At 37.2% G+C, this 20,055-nt stretch overlaps 1 protein-coding gene across 5 annotated transcripts in view; it reads right to left on the bottom strand.

The window, feature by feature from the left end:
• The window catches only part of NF1 (neurofibromin 1), a 317,563-nt gene that overhangs the window by 203,811 nt on the left and 93,697 nt on the right, over positions 1 to 20,055 (bottom strand). For 4 of the 5 annotated variants that reach the window (XM_007530811.3, XM_007530810.3, XM_060203995.1 and 1 more), the window contains 3 exons: positions 14,638 to 14,769; positions 8,631 to 8,765; positions 3,880 to 3,993 (listed from right to left, as the gene is read on the bottom strand). In XM_007530811.3, coding sequence (XP_007530873.2) covers positions 3,880 to 3,993; positions 8,631 to 8,765; positions 14,638 to 14,769 — 381 coding nt within the window. Of the gene's footprint in view, positions 1 to 3,879; positions 3,994 to 8,630; positions 8,766 to 14,637; positions 14,770 to 19,498; positions 19,529 to 20,055 lie in introns of all 5 variants that reach the window. The other variant, XM_060203994.1, reaches the window with a different exon arrangement.

Genomic DNA, 20,055 nt, shown 5'->3' on the forward strand with positions numbered 1-20,055 from the left:
AACCTATGGGACTACATCAAATTAAAAAGCTTCTTCACAGCAAAAGAAACCACTACCCAAATCAAGAGACCCCTCACAGAATGGGAGAAGATCTTTACATGCCATACATCAGATAAGAGTTTAATAACCAACATATATAAAGAGCTTACCAGACTCAACAACAAGACAACAAATAACCCCATCCAAAAATGGGGGGAGGAATTGGACAGAATATTCACCACAGAAGAGATCCAAAAGGCCAAGAAACACATGAAAAAATGCTCCAAGTCTCTGATTGTCAGAGAAATGCAAATCAAGACAACAATGAGATATCACTTCACTCCTGTGAGAATGTCACACATCAGAAAAGGTAACAGCAGCAAATGCTGGAGAGGGTGTGGGGTCAAAGGAACCCTCCTGCACTGCTGGTGGGAATGTCAATTGGTCCAACCTCTGTGGAGAACAGTCTGGAGAACTCTCAGAAGGCTAGAAATGGACCTACCCTATGACCCTGCAATTCCCCTCCTGGGGATATATCCTAAGGAACCCAACACATCCACCCAAAAAGATCTGTGTACACATATGTTCTTGGCAGCACAATTTGTAATAGCCAAAACCTGGAAGCAACCCAGGTGTCCAACAACAGATGAGTGGCTGAGCAAGTTGTGGTATATATACACAATGGAATACTACTCAGCTGTAAAAAATGGTGACTTCACCGTTTTCAGCCGATCTTGGATGGACCTTGAAAAAATCATGTTGAGTGAAATAAGTCAGAAACAGAAGGATGAATATGGGATGATCTCACTCTCAGGCCGAAGTTGAAAAACAAGATTAGAAAAGAAAACACAAGTCGAACCTGAAATGGAATTGGAGTATTACACCAAAATAAAAGACTCTGGGGTGGGTGGGTGGGTCGGGAGAATACAGGTCCATGAAAAATGATGAATGAAATAGTGGGGGTTGTATTGCTAAATGGGAATCTGGGGAATGTTATGCATGTAAAAAAAAAAAAAAGAAGTAGAAACGCAAAGCAGAAATTGACTGAGTTTGGAGTATGGCACCAAAGTAAGAAAGCAGAAGTATACTAGAGTTTGCAGTGAGTACCTCCCTAATACTTCCTCTCCACTTTTCCAAGCTTTGGGTCCATGATTGCTCAACAATTTGTTTGGCTTTGTATGTTAACTCTCTTTTCAGTCACCAGGTTCCAGGTGTCATCAGGATGCCGGCCAGACTTCCCTGGATTGAAGACCCCACCAATGTGTCCTGGAGCTCAGCTTCCCCAGAGACCCATCCTACTAGGGAAAGAGAGAGGCAGACTGGGAGTATGGACCGACCAGTCAACGCCCATGTTCAGTGAGGAGGCAATTACAGAAGCCAGACCTTCTACCTTCTGCAACCCTCAATGACCCTGGGTCCATGCTCCCAGAGGGATAGAGAATGGGAAAGCTATCGGGGGAGGGGGTGGGATATGGAGATTGGGCGGTGGGAATTGTGTGGAGTTGTACCCCTCCTACCCTATGGTTTTGTTAATTAATCCTTTCTTAAATAAAAAAAAAAAAAAAAAAAAAAAAAAAGAACCAGACATCACTCTGATCACTCTGGCACATGTGCTGCCAGGGATCGAACTCAGGACCTCATGCTTGAGAGTCTAAAGCCTTATCACTGTGCCAACTCTCCCGGACCACTGAGGCTATATTTCAGTCTAAAAAACTCATCTCAGAGCAGTGAAGCTCCAGCAATGACAACAACAAAAACGACTGAAAACAAGTCAGGCAAGGATGTGAAGAAAACAGAACTCTGGTATACTGCTGGTGGGAATATGACTAGTATTGCTCCTACAGAAAAGGTACAGAGATCCCTTAAACATACATGGACATACCTTAAAGTCCTGTAATACCACTCTTAGGCATTTAACCAAAGGACATGAAAACACCAATTCAAAAGGATATATACACTCCTATGGTCACAGCAGTACTATTCATACTAGAGTATGGAATCAAGCTAAATGCCCAATGACAAGTCAATGGATAAAGGAATTACAGGATGGATTGGTAAAAGGCCCATGCCTTGCCATGCATTTGGCCCAACTTCAAGTCCTGGCACCACATGGGAATTCCATGGCACTAAGGATGTTTACCAGATTGAAATATTCTCCTGTTATCAAATATTAAACCACTGTATGGAAAAATTAATTTACACAGTTCCTACCAAATACTATCAAGTGGTCTTTCAAGGAATGCAAGGAATATAACAATTTATAGAATCAATAGAAATAAACGCACAGCCAATGAACATAGCAATGAGTATGGAAACACTATTTTGTAAAGTGAAGCATACAATTTATAATATCAAGTTACACAAATATCTATCAAGTAAGAGTAAACAAAAGAAATACTTTTTAAAAGGAATAGAGATAACTCAAACAGATAACGCACAGCTATGCTGAGCCTCCATACATGAGGTCCAAGGTTCAATCTGTATGACCTCTAACATCATCAAAGAGAGCTCCATCAATAGTTGAATGGTGCCTTGAATGGTGTCTCTATCTCTGTTTCTGTCTCTCTTTCTCTCAGCATATAGAATGGGCATTCTGTCTCTGTCTCTTTCTCTCAACATATAGAATGGGCAAAAAATGGGTGGAACAGGCTGCTTGGTAATTTACTGTATATGTGCAAGCCCTCAATATTCCCAAATGTCTCATGAAGAGGGCTGGGGTGATGGGCTGCACAGGTAAAAGAAACATGAGGCCCCATGTTAGGTACCCAGCATCACTGGAAGCACCATGAACACCACGAAGCAACTACATGGATGTCTCCCTCTCTCTTGGTCCATCCCTTTCTATCTCTCTCCCTTGATGTAGAATAAAAATTTGGGCCAGGAAGGTTGGTCAGCAATATAACATGCATTTAAAGCCCTGGGTTCATCCCCTTTGTTGCAAAAATAAATGTACAGGTTTGTTTTGTAATAGTGCCCAGAAGTCATATTATGTTCGAGATGTTGGTTACAATGAAAAATACATATAGCATGTATTGAAAGATGTGGAGCTAGTGGAGCCTTCATACAAGGATAATGGGACATATAAAAGTCATTTTGGAAATGTCTGGCTATTCTTCAAAAGTTAAGCAGAGTTCCATATCGCCCAGAACTTCCATTCCTATACCTAAAATGATACAGCCACATAAAAACATACACATACCCATAGCATTGTTCACTAATTCATGCTACAATACAATATAGAAACACCTTGAAAATTCTGTCGGGTCAAAGATACTAGACACCAAAGGTCACATATTATAAGATTCTACATATATGAAATATATATATATATGATAAATAAACCAATAGACAAAACAGATAGTTGCCAATGGTTTAAGAGACATGCAGATGAGATGTAAAATGGTTTTTTAAAGAGATAATAAAGATCTTTAATTGTGATAGCTCGAGAATCTACTAATATTCATTGAACTGTACATTTTTTAATTTTTGATTATTTATTTTTATTTTTTTACCAGAGCACTATTCAGCTCTAGTTTATGGTGGTGTGGGGGATTGAAGCTGGGACTTTGGAGGCTCAGGCATGAGAGTCTCTTTGTATAACCATTATACTACCTTCCCTCACCCTACATTTTAAAATATAGAACTTCATATAGTTATGTGAATTATACCCTGCTTTTAAATGAATATAGATTAACACTATTGTTGCTACATGTGATATAAAGCCCAAAAGTACTGAAAACAGCTTATTAATACAAGCATGTCATTTCTACAAATTACATTATCTGACATATACCCATAAACGGCAATTAGAACTCACAGAGAACACTCATCAAAGATATATCAAGAATATTCACAGTTGCAACTTTTCCTTCAAGAGTCTAGGGTTCATTTCCCTCTTACCTCCATTGCTTCCTGAGCAATCTCTGGCATGTGAGACTGAGGAACTAGTTGAATGAGACCTGTAATTAATTCCGCTGTACTGCCTTGGGTTTCAGGCCCCTGTTTTCTTGGGTTCTGATGGGGGGGGGGGTGAGGAGGGAAGGAAAAAAGAAAGAAAATTGAAATTTGACAGAAGCTACGGTGAGAGAAAGAAGAATGCCTGCTAACATTAATTAGACTTCTGAATCAGAAATGAAAATATTATAGAACTAGTGCAGGCTGCTGTAGATTCTTATAAATATACTGGAAAACAATGAATTGCATACTTTTCAGTGGTACATATTACTGCCTATGAATTATATCTCAATAAAAATAGTAATTGTGCATTTAAGCCAAAACTGCACTTGTTAGGGATTTAGTTTACACCTGCAGCTGTTCAATAATGTGAATACAGAGAAAAACACTAATTAAAATAAAAATATTAGTTCATATTTTTCCATTTTAACTGTGATTAATAGTATTAATTTCTCAATAAAAAATTATATCAGAGAATAGGAGATAGTTTACCCAGTAAGACAGATGCTTTACCATGTATAAGAACTTGGATTCATGGGAGTCGGGCGGTAGCGCAGCAGATTAAGCACAGGTGAAGCAAAGCACAAGGACCCGTGTAAGGATCCCGGTTTGAGCCCCCGGCTCCTCATCTGCAGGGGAGTCACTTCAAAAGTGGTGAAGCAGGTCTGCAGGTGCCTGTCTTTCTCTCCCCCTCTCTGTCTTTCCCTCCTCTCTCCATTTCTCTCTGTCCTATCCAACATCATCAATAATTACAACAATAAAACAACAAGGGCAACAGAAGAGAATATTAAAAAGAACTTGGATTCAAACCCTGGTACCACACAGAAGTGCCATGAACAATATCAGAAAAGAGCCCAAATGGTAGACGAGAGCTGTGGTATCTCTCCACTCTTTCACACTCTCTAAAATTCTAATGAGAAAATTTGCCAGGAGAAGACTTCTGAGTAGTAGAATTACATATGTACTAGGCTTAGCACTGTGTTAAAAAGAAGGAACTTTATCAATATTATGAAAGTTAAGTAATTATTTTCAGCAACACTATGCTGGTTAAATATATCTAGTTTGAAACTAGTTTTTACTCTACAAATGATGGTAATCACTGGGGAGAGCATGCACATTGTTATGCTGTCTCCCAGACCAGCATTATATTTTTCTTTGACTTTTTTTATATATAATATTTTATCTTTATTTATTGGATAGAGACAAAGAGAAATTGAGAGAGGAGGGGGAGATAGATAGGAAGAGAAGTAGAAAGACACCTGCAGCCCTGCTTCACCACTTGAGAAGCTTCCCTCCTGCAGGTAGGGACGGGGGCTCAAACCCAGGTCCTTGCACACTGTGATTTGAGTGTGTACCATGACCCAGCCCCTTTCTTTGATTTCTATATTATAGTCATAATAGCTTATCTTAAATGGCTTCTTGCCTACCATTGTTCCCTTATGAAATGCCTGTGTCCTTATATTTCCCTATGCCTATGTTATTCTCTTTTCAGTTGTAATTCCTGTTCCCAGCTATTCTCAATGTCCTAAGGAAGCCTTCTGAAGCATACCACACTTGCCCATTATGTCAGCAACAGGAAAAGAAAAATGTTGACAAGGATGTGGTGAAAATGAAACTGTTACACTACTGGTGGGGATGCAAACTGATGCATCCCCTTTGAAAAACTGTATGAAGTATCCATAACCAAATATAAATGGAAACATATTATGAGCCTGTAATACCACTCCCCAGCATATACCCAAAGGACATGAAAACATTAACTCAAAGAGACATATGTACCCCTATGTTCATATCTGATTTATTTACAATTGGCAAGCAGTGGAAGCAACCTAAATGCAATTGATGAATGACTAAATAAAGTTATAAAATACATATTCAACGGGATACTACTCTGCAATTTAAAAACGATGATACTATATACTTCAGGACAAAATGAATCGAACTGGAGGTGAAACAAGCTGGAGGTGAAAGACAATCACTGGATAATTTTGCCAAACTATCTCTAAGACTTCGTGAGAACGATGGTTGTTCTTATGTGAGTGGGAAGTGCCCACCATAACTTTTCTCAGTGGATGTGGTGTGGAACTATACCTGGTATGATCTTATAATCTGTAAACAATTATTAAATCAGTAACAAAAATAGAAAATAAAATAAAAATACCATGACTGAAATCATCTAATAATTATATGTATATTACAATTTTTGTATTAAATACACTTAACAAATTTAAATGAATCCACTATTTTAACTATGTTGCTATGGGAATAAAGTTGTTTAACCACTGGATGGCAGCAAAGAGAATAATTTAGGGTTTTATTGCCTCCAGGGTTATCGCTGGGGCTCAGTGCCTGCACTACAAATCCACTTCTCCTGGAGGACATTTTTCCCATTTTGTTGCCCTTGTAGTTATTATTGTTACTGTTATCATAGCTGTTGTTGTTGTTGGATAGGACAGAGAGAAATCAAGAGAGGAAAGACAGACACCTGCAGACCTGCTTCAGGGCTTGCAAAGCAACCCCCTGCAGGTGGGGAGCTGGGGACTTGAACCAGGATCCTTACGCCAGCACTTGCACTTTGCACCACCTGCGCTTAACCCGCTGTGCCACTACCCAGCCCCCAATTTAGTTTTTAAGTGACTTCAGCTTGCTAAATTTCATACAAAAATCCACATTTTTTTTTTTAACTCAGGGTGGTTTGAGGTGAAGCAGTGGTGCACCCTTGTGCACACCCATTCTCATGTACACAGATCCAGTTTCAAGCCCCAGTCCCCACGTCCCCAGTGCAGGTGGGAAAGTTTCAGGTGTGACAAAGCAGTGCTGCGGGTGTCTTTCTCTCCCTCTCAATTTCTCTGTATCTATTAAAAGAGGGTGAGAGACAGAGAAATAGAATGGGAGGAAGACAAAGGGAAGGGGGGAGGACAGACACCTGCAGCACTGCTGTACCACTCACAATGCTCGGCCCCTGCAAGTAGGGAAAGAGGCTAAACCCAAGTCCTCACATACAGTAACGGTGTGTGCTCTACATGGTATGCCACCACCCAGCTCTCCATTTTCTTCTTCTAAAAGATTTCTTTTTTGATTTATTTTACTTATTTATTCTGAAAGTGGAAAAGAAGAGACCGATAGAATTGTGACCAGAGTACTAGTAAGCTCTAGCACAAACTGGTGCCAGGTGTAAAACCTGTGGCCTCTGAGAACTCAGATATGCAAGCTGGTGTTCTAACAGGTTGAGCTCTCTCATTAGCCCCAAACATCACCATTTTCATCTTCTCTCCTTGTAAGCCAATCTTTGTTGGCAAAGTCAGTGAAAATAGAAGGTTGATAATAGAAAGGGAAATACAGAAAAGCTAAATTGGTGCTGGGGTGATTCCTCGAAGTTATCACTGAGCTTGAATGACGGAGGCCCCCAGATCCATTCTTGGCACTACCATAAGTCACTGATAAACAGTGCTCTAGAATCTATAAAAATAAGTAAGCATTTTTAAAAGAAAGAAAGCTAGATTATTTGGGCTTGGGAAGTGACATAACAGGTAGGAGCCCTTGTGTGATCAGTTCCCTGGACCTCATTTGCAAGAGTCACCTGGCACTCCAGTTGGTGTCACTGTCTTTCTCTCTCCCTTTCCCTCCCTCCCTCTCTCTCTCTCTCATATAAAATATGGAACCAGGTGATAACTCACTCCGTAGAGCCCATACTTTACTAGGCATGAAGACCCAGGTTCAAGTCCCTAGCTACCACTAGGTAGCACCTTCACAGGGGAAGCTTCATAAGCAGTAGGGCGGTGCTATATTATCTCTCTCTCTCCCTCCCTCTCACTCATATTCTTCCTCTCTCATCTTGTATGGGGGAGGGGGAATGTGATGGTCTGATAGAAGTGGCAGAATTTTACAGGTGCAGAGCCCCATCAAAAAACCTGGCAGCAAGCAACCCATCAATAAATCAGGAAGGAAGGAAGGAAGGAAGGGAGGGAGGGAGGGAGGAAGGAATGGAGAAATGGAGGGAAGGAGGGAGGGAGGGAAGGAGGGAGGGAGGAAAGGAGGGAGGGCTGCTTTGGAAACAGTAACTGGAGATTAACAGTCAGCCATTTAAATACAGGACACACACTGATTTATGATTGCTTCATTACTGCACCTTGATTACATATCATTCCTACAATAAATAATATGGAAACAGATCTCATAAAAGAAGTTTATTTTTAAACATTTTAGTTTAATGCTTTAAAAAAAACTTAATATTTTTTTAAAAATATGATCTAACTATATTAGTAATATTCTCTCCCACCACCCCCACCACCTTTTTTTGTTTTTTTGCCTCCAGGGTTATCACTAGGGCCTTGGTGCTGGTACTAAGAATCCACTGTTCCCAGCTGCCTTCTCCCCTTTAGCCCTTCCTTTTTATTTGACAGGACAGAGAGAAACTGAGAGGAGAGCAGGAAATAGAGAGTAAGAGAGAGAAACACAAATACCTGCAGACCTGCTTCAACACTCATGAAGCATTCCCACTGCAGGCAGGGAGAGGGTATTAGTAATATTCTCTGTAAATTACTTTTCTTTGGAGATTTAGGTTTCATATAGGATCATTAGGTGTTTACTGATCAGTAAGTCTTTACATAACAATTACCTTCTAGGGCTTAGCACTGCAAACTAAACTAATCTAAGTTAGTGTAATAATTTTAAAGTGGTTCATAAAAATTACTTACACAAAGCAAGAGTTTGGGATCTGCATGAATTAGTTTCACCATGGACAAAAGAAGATATTTATAGCTTCTTGTCTCCAGGTCAGTAGGTTTTTCTTTAAATTTAAGGTTTGTTACTTTTTCTTTGAATGTAAGACTCTAAAAAAAAAAAAAAGAAAGAAACACAAAAGTATGGTATTATCTTATTAAGATTCAAATATTACATCCAGAATAACTGCTACTCAACTTTAAAAAATGATTAAAAAACTGAAAAAGTAAGGTGTTTTGTACCACCAAATGTATGGCATAACAGAACAATTAATAGTAAGTATAAGATAACATTAAGAATATGTATTTAATTATTAAATAATATATGGTATATTAAAACCAAAATTTTTCAACATTTATATTACTCTTATGTAACTTAATAAAGTTGAAGTGAAATCTTAAAGTGCAAAAAGTTTACATAAAGCAACTCATGTAACAAACATTTATCATACACACACACACACACACACACAAATACAATTATTTCAGTAAGTGTCATTATCAATTATAAGATGCATGATTATTTCACGAACCAAAGGAAATGAAAAACCACTGTCAACCTCAAGACATGAATCAAATAAGATCTCCTAACTTCAGAAATGTTAACTAAAAATAAAATGTTTCTCAGAACTGATAAAATATACTATAAAGGTATCCAGTCCTTAGTAGTCTAACTACAGCTTTGCTATTTCCCTTAATAGCATTCCATCTCTCTCAAGTTATAGAATCACATGTCTTTTGCCTAAAGAACATTAATAAAAAAAAGAACAGGAAATCTTGGAGATAGTTTAAGTCATAGTGAGTGTGTTTCAATTACACTCATGCTGTGTGATATTATAATCATGAATAATAACAAATCCTACAATCATAATCTGGACCCAAAATAACTTTTCTCAATATTTTTACATTTTTAGCCTCTTCTTTAAAAGGACACAAAAAACATCTATTTTGGCATGCATAACATTATGTGAGCATATACACAAATATATAGCAGGATACACCCATAATAAAATATTCAAATATATAGGATGTATTTAGAAAGTTAAATGCACTACTTATAATACAAAGTATTTTTTCCCTTCATTAATTTTTTTTTTGCCTCCAGGGTTATTGCTGGGGCTCAGTGCCTGAACTACAAATCCACTGCTCCTGTGGATATATATATTTTGAACAGGACAGAGAAATTGAGAAGGGAAGGGAAGATGGAGAGGGAGAGAGAAGGACAGACACCTGCAGACCTGCTTCACCGCTTGTGGAAGTGAACCCCTTTCATGTGGGGAGTCAGGGGCTCAAACCAGGATCCTTGCATGGGTCCTTGAGCATCTTACTATGTGCACTTAACCTGGTATGCCACCCCGGCCCCCCAAAGCAACTATTCTTAACGACTTAAGTGCAAGAAATACAATTGTTATCATATCCAGAGCACTTGTAGTCTTTGAGTAATCAGGTATTAATGTATCCATTAATACTCAAGAATATCATTAAGAAAAATAAATAAAACTTAGAATGTCAGCTTTTATTAGTTGTAATCCTACAACAAATATCTTACCAAATGTACTAATAGATGCTAATTTTATTGTTTGATCTCCATAACTTTTTTTTTTCATGCTGAGTCATGGTAACACTTCAGATCAAGGTAAAATTTTCTTAAACAAATCTACTTACTAATATGTAGCTAAGTGTAACTGGTTTTCCCTAATGTATAGACTTTGCACAGGGCCAGAGAACAAATGGCAAATAAAATAACTATTTATACTTTAGAAATCATTTCCAAAAAGTGGTAACTTAATTATGCCAACTCAGGTTATTAACATAAAATTTAGCTATAGTTTGGCTACCTAATATGAACTATGAGACTTCAAAAATTCTACTCAACTCACAAAAATTAAATGTAAATTGATCAAAGATTTAAATACTAGCTAAAAGTAACTAAACACTTAAGAGGGATAGATTCTTTGATGTGGGTCTCAGAAATTAAGTTTTAATGATACATAAAGCAGAAGTAACATACTAAAAGATACACAAATGTGCTACATCAACTACAAAGGTTCTGCACAGCAAAAGAAATGATCAACAAAATGAAAAGACAATCTGTGGAATGAGAAAAAATATTTTCAAAACATGTATCTGACAAAAAGTTCCTAACAAAATAAAAGAATACAAGCATTTCAATAGCAAAAACAATAATCCAGCTGAAAATGGACACAAGATATTAGTAGACATTTTTTTCCAAATAAGAAATAGAAATGATCAAAAGGTATATGAAAAGAGACATGATGGGAGTTGGGCTGTAGCACAGCAGGTTAAGCGCAAAGCGCAAGGACTGGATCAAGGATCCCGGTTCGAGCCCTGGCTCCCCACCTGCAAGGGGGTCACTTCACAGCAGTGAAGCAGGTCTGCAGGTGTCTATCTTTTTCTCCCCCTCTCTGTCTTCCCCTCCTCTCTCCATTTCTCTCTGTCCTATCCAACAACAACGACAACAATAAAACAACAAGGGCAACAAAAGGGAATAAATAAATAAATAAATATAAAAAAAAGAGACATGATATCAGAGAAATGTAAATCAAAACTACGATGAGTTATCTATCACCTTTAAAAAGACATCAACTGGTGGGAAAAGGAAATCCTAGAGCAATTGGTAGGATTGTGACTGGTAAAGTCTCCTTGGAAAGCAGTATGAGGGCTCCTTAGAACATTAAAAATAGTACCACCATATGATCCAGCACTTCCCACAATAGCCAGGACTAAAAACAACCTATGTGTCCTGTCTATGGATAAAAAAATAAAGAGTAGTGCACTATCTGTGCGTACATGCAGAGGAATATTAATTATCTAGCTAAAAAACAACATTCTGCTATTTACAACAAGGATGAACCTAAGTGCACTATGCAAAGTGAATCAAGCCAAAAACAAATACTGTATGATTTCACCTATGTATGGTATTCTTAACAGAAAGATGAGCCTCGCCATGCATGCAGCCCAGTTTCAAACCACAACACACCACGGGAGTACATGACACCAGAGAATGTTCCCATGCTGTGGGATCTCAGTCTCTTCTGAATGAAAAGTATTGGTCCAGGAGCAGCTAAACTTACATGTACAAGGTCCCCAAAAGAGAACTCATAGAAAAGTATTTGATTTCTAATTTTCAGAGGCAAAAAGAGGGTGGTAAGTAGGTGGAGGTGGGGTAGAAGAAATAGGTTAAAGTAGCCAAAAGATACAAACTTGCAGTTATAAGAAAAACAAAATATGGAGATATAATGTACAGATTGATGACAGTAGTTAACACTATTAATAGTATATCTGAAAGCCGCTAAGTTGGCTACTGAAGTTAAGTGGGAAGTGAATATGAATTTTCTATAAAATTCCATTAGTAGAGGTCATTAGTTTACTGCCAGCAGAGTAAAGAATTTTAAATAAAATGTTCTAAATTAGGAGGCGGGTGGTGGCACACCTGGCTGACTGCACATGTTACAATGCGCAAGGATCCAGGTTTGAGTCCCCAGTCCCCACCTGCAGGGGGAAAGCTTCACGAGTGGTGAAGCAGTGCTACAGGTGTCTCTCTGTCTTTCTTCCTCTCTATCCCCCTTCCCTCTTTATTGTTGGCTGTCTCTATCCAATAAATAAATAAAGATAATAAACAAATAAATAAAATGTTCTAAATTGTAAAAGATACCTGAAGTGAATAAATGTTAAACACCTTATTTCAAGTTATTTTCTACAAAAATATGTAAATAAGTAACACCTACTGCTATTTTTTTAGCTCTAAGTTAGTTATACTTGGATTGAAATTTTCTATTTTTAAATGGATTAAGTATCTGGCATTAAAAAGTCAAAATAGGGGGTCGGGTGGTGGCGCAGTGGGTTAAGCGCATGTGGTGCAAAGCGCAGGGACCGGCCTAAGGATCCCGGTTCGAGCCCCGGCTCCCCACCTGCAGGGGAGTCGCTTCACAGGTGGTGAAACAGGTCTGCAGCTGTCTTTCTCTCCCCCTCTGTCTTCCCCTCCTCTCTCCATTTCTCTCTGTCCTATCCAACAATGAACAATATCAACGATGGCAATAATAATAACCACAACGAAGCTACAACAACAAGGGCAACAAAAAGGGGGAAAAAATGGCCTCCAGGAGCGGTGGATTCATGGTGCAGGCACCGAGCCCAGCAATAAACCTGGAGGGGAAAAAAAAAAGTCAAAATAAATAATAACTTTGTACTTTGTTGAATAAAACATCACAGCTGTGCTTCTTTTGACAATCAAGTGCTAGGTTAAATAATCTCAAAATAGGTGAGAAATAGGACAGAGAGATAGCTTACCAGGTATGGCACCTGCCTTGCAGCCCAGGTTGGAGCCCTGTTACCACACAGAAGTACTATGAAAGTACACGGGGGTGAGGTAGGGGGAAGTGGAGGGAGGGCTCCCTCCCTCTCCCTCTCCCTCTCCCTCACTCCCTTCTTCCCCTCCTTCCCCCTCTCTTTTCTCCCCTTTCCTCCTTCTCCCCCCAGTTTCCCTCTTTGTTTCTATCTGAATAAAAAGCTTGGGAACAATGAATTATACATGTATATGACCCTGGTACTGCAAAATAATAATAATAATAATAATAAATAATAAAACAAATAAATATATGGTATAGTTCTGGCCAAGGAAATAGCTAGCTACACTGGAAGAGTAGAAGAGAACTTGCATGCCTGGAGCTTGCAGTTTGACCTCTAGTGCCACGTGTATTAGAGTAGTGCTCTGGCTTTCCTATTTCATGTGAAGGAAATTAAATATATGGCAAGCTGAGAAGATGACATAATGATTATATCAAAAAAAAAAAACTTTCATGCCTGAAGCTCTGTGCTCCCCGGTTCAATCCCCAGCACTACCATAAGCCAGAACTGAGAAGCTCTCTGGGAGAAAAAAAAATTTCCCCTTTTGCTATACTGTCAATTCAAAATATATGGCATAGCAAACTTGCCCATTTGAACATTCATCCTCAGAAACAATGACCAATGGCTGGAAAAGAATGAACTACAACTATGTAAAATCAAAGTACTGTATTGACTAAGAGAATTTGGGGAAAGAGAAGCATGCACGGAGGAAGCCACTTAAATTTAAAATGTGAAATGAGTAATTTAGTAGATAAAATCAAAGGGTAAAAAAAAACATGCTATGTTTTCACTTGAAATGACATGATGTGACTATAATGGTAACTATACACAGAAAAGTCAAAGAAATCGAAGACTTTTCTGAGGTAGTTACAATGGTTCATACTTACAGCCACAGAAGCCCACTGCCATGCAAAACAGTGACTGGTTGGCATCTGATCATGTGAGCGACAGCAGCCAATAAGAGTAGAAAATAAGAAGCAGAAGACAAAGCACCACCAATCAATGTCAAGAGTTGCCATGTAATACTCTTGCTATACATAAATACCAGAAATGATTTCTACAATCCTGCAACAGTCTATTTAAACTTGTTGCACAGGAGTATTAAAAGTCATATTAAGTGCATTAATGTTAGAATACTTAACTTGAATAGTCATTTTTGTTTCACACAAGCTTCAATCAAGTTTCTACCATTTTCAAAAATCCAAAATACTTCTGCTTAAATATAAAATTTAATCAGTTTTAAAATTTTATTTTTAATCTATGTGCAATATTCAGCACCCACTAAACATTACTATGACCATCTACTCTAACCCAGGAGTTATTCATTTCCAAAAACTGAGAAGTTAAACAAAAATATTTTGATTCATAAAGAAAAACACAAAAGAAAAAATAAGTGGCATTGAGATTTCAACACTTTGTGAGAATTTTTCTTTACCTAAACTCTGACATAATGGAAAATAATGATCATTAACTTGTAATGCAACAATACAGCATACCACCATATTTATAGAAAAAGGACTTATTTGATTTTCTAAAATAATAAACAACAGCAGAAATGAGACACCAAAAAATCAATAGGGAGAAAGTGAAATTCAAAATTTACTACTAATCTTACCGGTGTCATTCGTATTGCTGGGTGTGCTCCACAACCTTGCACTGCTTTATGAAGTGTTTCACCAAACATATTTCGAAGCTCAACTGAGTGGCAATACACAGCATCAATCTTAGGCCACCAATCCAATGCAGACTGGAGGAAGTCAGAAACCATTAAAAAAAAAAAAAAAAGGCAAAAGTGCAAGCTTTCATGAATTATATGCCTAGTTTACCACTGTAGTTTTATGGTTTTTACTATAGTTTTATATTTTACATTTTAGTGAAAAACTTTCTAATACCATGCAAACAAAACAAACCCCATGACTTCTATAGTGTTCAAATAACAGCTTATACCACACACTAAGTCATAGGCCAATACATTTTAATAATAATGAACACCAGATAAATTGCCCAATTCATGAACATGAACAAATGAGTCTGCCTTTCCTCCTAATAATCTGAAAATCAGTCTTGAGGAAGCTAATTCTACATCAATACTTTTAAGTTTAGTTATACATTCCAGGTACATATACATATATGTTTTTTCCCAGGTAAGAATACCGTCAAAGTTTTAAGAGATTAGTAGTTCAACACAAGTGGCCAATCATTACTTAATATGCCTACAAACAGTGATAATTACAACGTAAAATTAGTACATGAGATAAAGCCTTTAGTTAACCTACAATCTAATGTTGATGAGTAACAGTAGCACAATACATGAAAAACTAAGGATCACCATAAATAAATACTAGTTAAAGGTTTTTAAAGAGTGAATTTATACAAACACTTTACTGCTCCAGATTAAACTCTTTAATTTAGTTCTAGCTTATAATACCTATTTTTAAATATATTTGTATTTATTTATTTTAGATAAAAACAGAGAGAAGTTACAAGGCAAAGAGGAGAAAAAAGGGAAGAAGAGAAGGAGAGACAGACTAACAGACATCAAAACACTGCTTCACCACTTACTAAGCTTCCCCCTGCAGGTGGAGACCAGGGACTTGAAACTGGGTCCTTACTGTAATGTGTGCATTCAATTAGGCTCACCACCAGCCAGTCTCACAGTGCCCATTGACAAGGGTAACCTGAACTTTTACTTTAAATGAAATTACCGTATTATAACAGTAACAGTGGAGAAAAATCACAAAAACTGCAAAGTATCTATTATAGAAGACAAAAATGACTGGATAAATTTTCACTATATATGGAGAGTACACATGGTGACTTAAAACTGCTTTCTCAGTATAAGATTGCTACTATTAGAAAATTGAAAGAATAACATGTACTGGCATAGCAAATTGAAAAAAAAAATTGTAGAGGGAAGATTTAATAGTTTCATGTCTTATTCTTAGGCCCCTTCTTATTCTAAATAAATCTAATTAAATTCTTAACATTTAAAATCTTCACTCTCAATTCTCAGGATATAAGGAGAAACATCAAACACCTTTAGGTAAAACTTTAAATTACACACTATTTACTAATAGTAAAATGTAAAATAATTCATCATAAACAATGTGAGTAGTTAAGAAGAAACTCAAAATTATGAGTACTTTCTTTAAATACAAAATGATTGTTTCTGCATTTCTCTCAACTCTTACCTCTGCAACCTAACTGTTGACAAATGACCCACTTCGGTTTATTTAAATAAGTGACTATTTAAAATCTGGTCATTTAGGGGGCCAGGTGGTGGTGTGCCTGGCTAAAAACATGTTACCATGAGCAGGGAACTAGGCTGAAGCCCCCTAATCCCACCCCGTTCCCCACCTGCAAAAGCAACACTTGACGAGTCGTCGACAGATGTCTGTATTTATCTTTCCCTCTCTATCTCCCCCTTACCTCTCAATTTTCTCTGTCCTAGCAAATAAAGTAGAAAGGAAGGGAAAATGCCCACCAACAACAGTGGATTCACAGTGCTGGCACCCAGCCCCAGCAATAATACTGGTGGCAATTTAAAAAAAAAAGTTTTTTTTTAATTTTCCAAAGCATCAATAAAATTGTTTGATTTTCATGTTAACTAATTTATACAGTTTGCATGAATTAGTTTAAAGTAATAAAGGCTGAATAATTACAAAATGCATTCCATAAGGGTTCTCCTTGCTCTTCTGACTCATAAAACCTTGTCAGAAGCTAACAAAGAGATACATGTGTCATATAACATCCTATTAAAATTAATGTCAATATTACAGGTATGGGAGTGTATCATGGTACCAGATTACCTGATTTTGACTTAAGATTTAGTGATTTTCTTCAACTTTTTGTGACACTCATTTTAAAGTTAATACTTTAAAAATAAAATGGATGTTAAAAAGTAGACCTTCAAATACATTTCACCAACTGTATAGTTGGTTAAAAAAAAAAAAAAAAGTAATGTTGAGTAATTACCAAATATGTTCTTTCTGAAACTAGTCATGCCTAAAAAGACTGTTTTTTTTTTCCCCTTGAAAATTGCTAGCATTGGGTAGGGAGATAGCATAATGATTATGCAAAAAAGATTTCTAGGGGCCGACCTGGTGGTGCACCTGGTTGATCACACATGTTACAATGCACAAGGGCCCGGGTTCAAGGCCCTGGTCCTCACCTGCAGAGGGAAAGCTTCACAAGTGGTGAGCAGTGCTGTGTGTGTCTTTCTGTTTCTCTATCACCCCCTTCCCTCCCTATTTCTGGCTATCTCTATTCAATAAATGAATAAAGATAATTTTTAAAAATAACAAAAAGATTTCATGCTTAAGGCTCCAAAGTCCTAGCACAACTTTAAACCAAAGGTGAGCAGTGCTCTTGTTTAAAAAAAGAAAAAGGTTGTTATTGCCAAATAAAAGACAATACTTAAACAATATGAGCAAACTATGGCATTTCTACAAGAGATTAAAGTTTTAAATGGTTTTCATATCATTCATCATGTAAACTATTCATTAGTAAATTCCAACTAAACTGACAGGGTACTAAGCAGAATCTTAAATGCTATATATATCATGCTCCATTGATGACTAAGATATTGGTGTGTGCGTGTGTGGACTAAGATAGTGTGTGTGTGTGTGTGTGTGTGTGTGTGTGTGTGTGTGTGTGTGTGTGTGTTTATTTCCTACCAGGGTTGGTGTGTGTGTATGTGTGTGTGTGTGTTTTGCCAAAGATATTGGGGGGGGGGGGGTGTTTATTTCCTACCAGGGTTGGTGTGTGTGCTGACTAAGATACTGGGTTGGTGGGTGGGTGGGTGTTTATTTCTTCTTCTTTTTTTCCTACCAGGGTTGTCACTGGGGCTTGGTGCCCAAACTATGAATTCATTGCTCCTGGCAGCCATCCCTCCCACTCCCCCTTTTTCCCAATTTTTATTTGATAGGACAGAGAAAAATTGACAAGAGAAGGGGGAGATAGAGGAAGAGAGAGAGAGAGAGAGAGAGAGAGAGAGAGAGAGAGAGAAACACCTACAGTACTGCTTCACTTCTCATGAAGCTTCCCCCTGAAAGTGGAGAGCAGAGGCTCAAACCAGGCCCTGGTGCGTGGTAATGTATGCGCTCAAGCAGTACATCAGTGACTGGCCCTATGTATACTTCTTTAATCTCTATTTTTTTTTTAATTTGTTTGTTTGTTTGTTGGCCTCCAGGGTCATTGCTGGGGCCCCATGCCTGCACTATCAACCTACTACTCCTGGAGGCTATTTTTTTCCCTTTTGGTTGCCCTTGTTGTTTATCGTTGTTGTTGTTGTTGTTATTGTTGTTATAGCTGTTGGATAGGACAGAGAGAAATCAAGAGAGGATGGGAAGACACAGAGGGGGAGACAAAGACACCTGCAGACCTGCTTCAATGCCTTTGAAGCGACCCCTCTGTAGGAGGGGAGCTGGGGGCTCAAACCAGGATCCTCATGCCGGACCCTGTACTTTGCGCCATGTGCACTTAACCCGCTACACTATCTACTGGCCCCAATCTCTAATTTTAACAACATGCCTAATTTAAGAGAGAAGCCTGTAAAGACTAAATATACAATATATACTTTACAATTATAATTCATCTCTTATGGAATGCTGTAACAAGTGTCATTTCATGTACATTTTAGAAATAAAAGTGTATAATAAAATTCAGATCATGAAAACCTAAGAAGAAATACTGGAATATTTTACATTTAAACACAGTACTGAGTGTTATTAATTGTGTGCATATTTTATAAAAGTAAAATGAAAAAAGTAAAATGAATCTCCAAACATCACTACTACTTCTCTATAAAGACACAAAACACATATGTTATATATAAACTTTTATCTTATTTGAGAATGTGGTGGGGGGGAAAAATCTATGAATTGGTTAAAGAACAATGCAAGAAGATAACTGAGTTGTACTGAACCAAGAATCATTTTAAAGGAAATCTTATACCATGAATGAGTTTAAGAGGAGTCCAAATATCTAAGAAAAATTTCACATGATTTCAAGTCAAAATATTTTAATTATTATTCAGTGAGACATATACTCTGCCCCATAAATTGCATACATATTGCATATATATCATAGTCTTTTCCATCAGAAAATATTCAAATTGCTTCAAAGGATTAAAACCAAAGAATTAAAAAAAAAACTAGTAAGAAACAACTTATTTACACTTTAGCATCATCAAGAATTTAACTTAGAAGGTTCTGTAGGGACCCAATTTTATTAACTTTTTCAAGCTATTACACAAGTTAATTATGCATGATGTTTTAAAATTAGTCAACGCAAGTTGATCTTTATAGATTATATATTGACATGACTTCTGGTACAGACACACTCCAACTTCACACATGCAGGATACTTAAGAGTATAAAAGGATGCACAATCACTTCACCATATACACCAAGGCATGCATGAAGTTCCACTCCAGACATGCTTAAAACCCACAAAGGATCAGCTCAACCACTTACAGCAGTGCCAAGTCCATGCTTGAAAGTGCTCTATATAGTCAATTACAGACAAAAATATTTCACAATTAAAGTAACTAGCCACAAAGTACCTACACCTATATATATATATATATATATATGGGTTTACTACATATAAGTATTGAGCTTTAATGGAAAATTATCCACACTTTAATCAATAATTTTTCTTCCTTTCCAAATCATGTCACATGAATAGTTTTAGTACAAAAAGCCAAAAGATTTGGAAAAGCAATACTGTGTTTCTTAATTTTACATAAGCCTGGGGGTAAAAATTATTATTTTTTTTAATGTGCTTCAAATTTACCTCAAAGATACAAAGTTCTAGCTCAATACACTAGAAAAGTAAAGAAAGAAAATTTAAAGCTTTTAATATTAAAAAAAGACCTTATTTGCAAACAGATTCATAAAATTTTGCAGTTTGGATCAACCAGCATGTAGTTTCTCATAATTTCACTAACTGAGAATTAACTTAGGGAAAATATCATTCTCTCTGACATTTTCAATTGTCCCTAATGACTAGAGGTGAGAGGAAGAAAGTG

This window comes from Erinaceus europaeus, chromosome 12 (genome assembly GCF_950295315.1).
Source record: "Erinaceus europaeus chromosome 12, mEriEur2.1, whole genome shotgun sequence".
In the NCBI taxonomy this organism is placed as follows: domain Eukaryota; kingdom Metazoa; phylum Chordata; class Mammalia; order Eulipotyphla; family Erinaceidae; genus Erinaceus; species Erinaceus europaeus.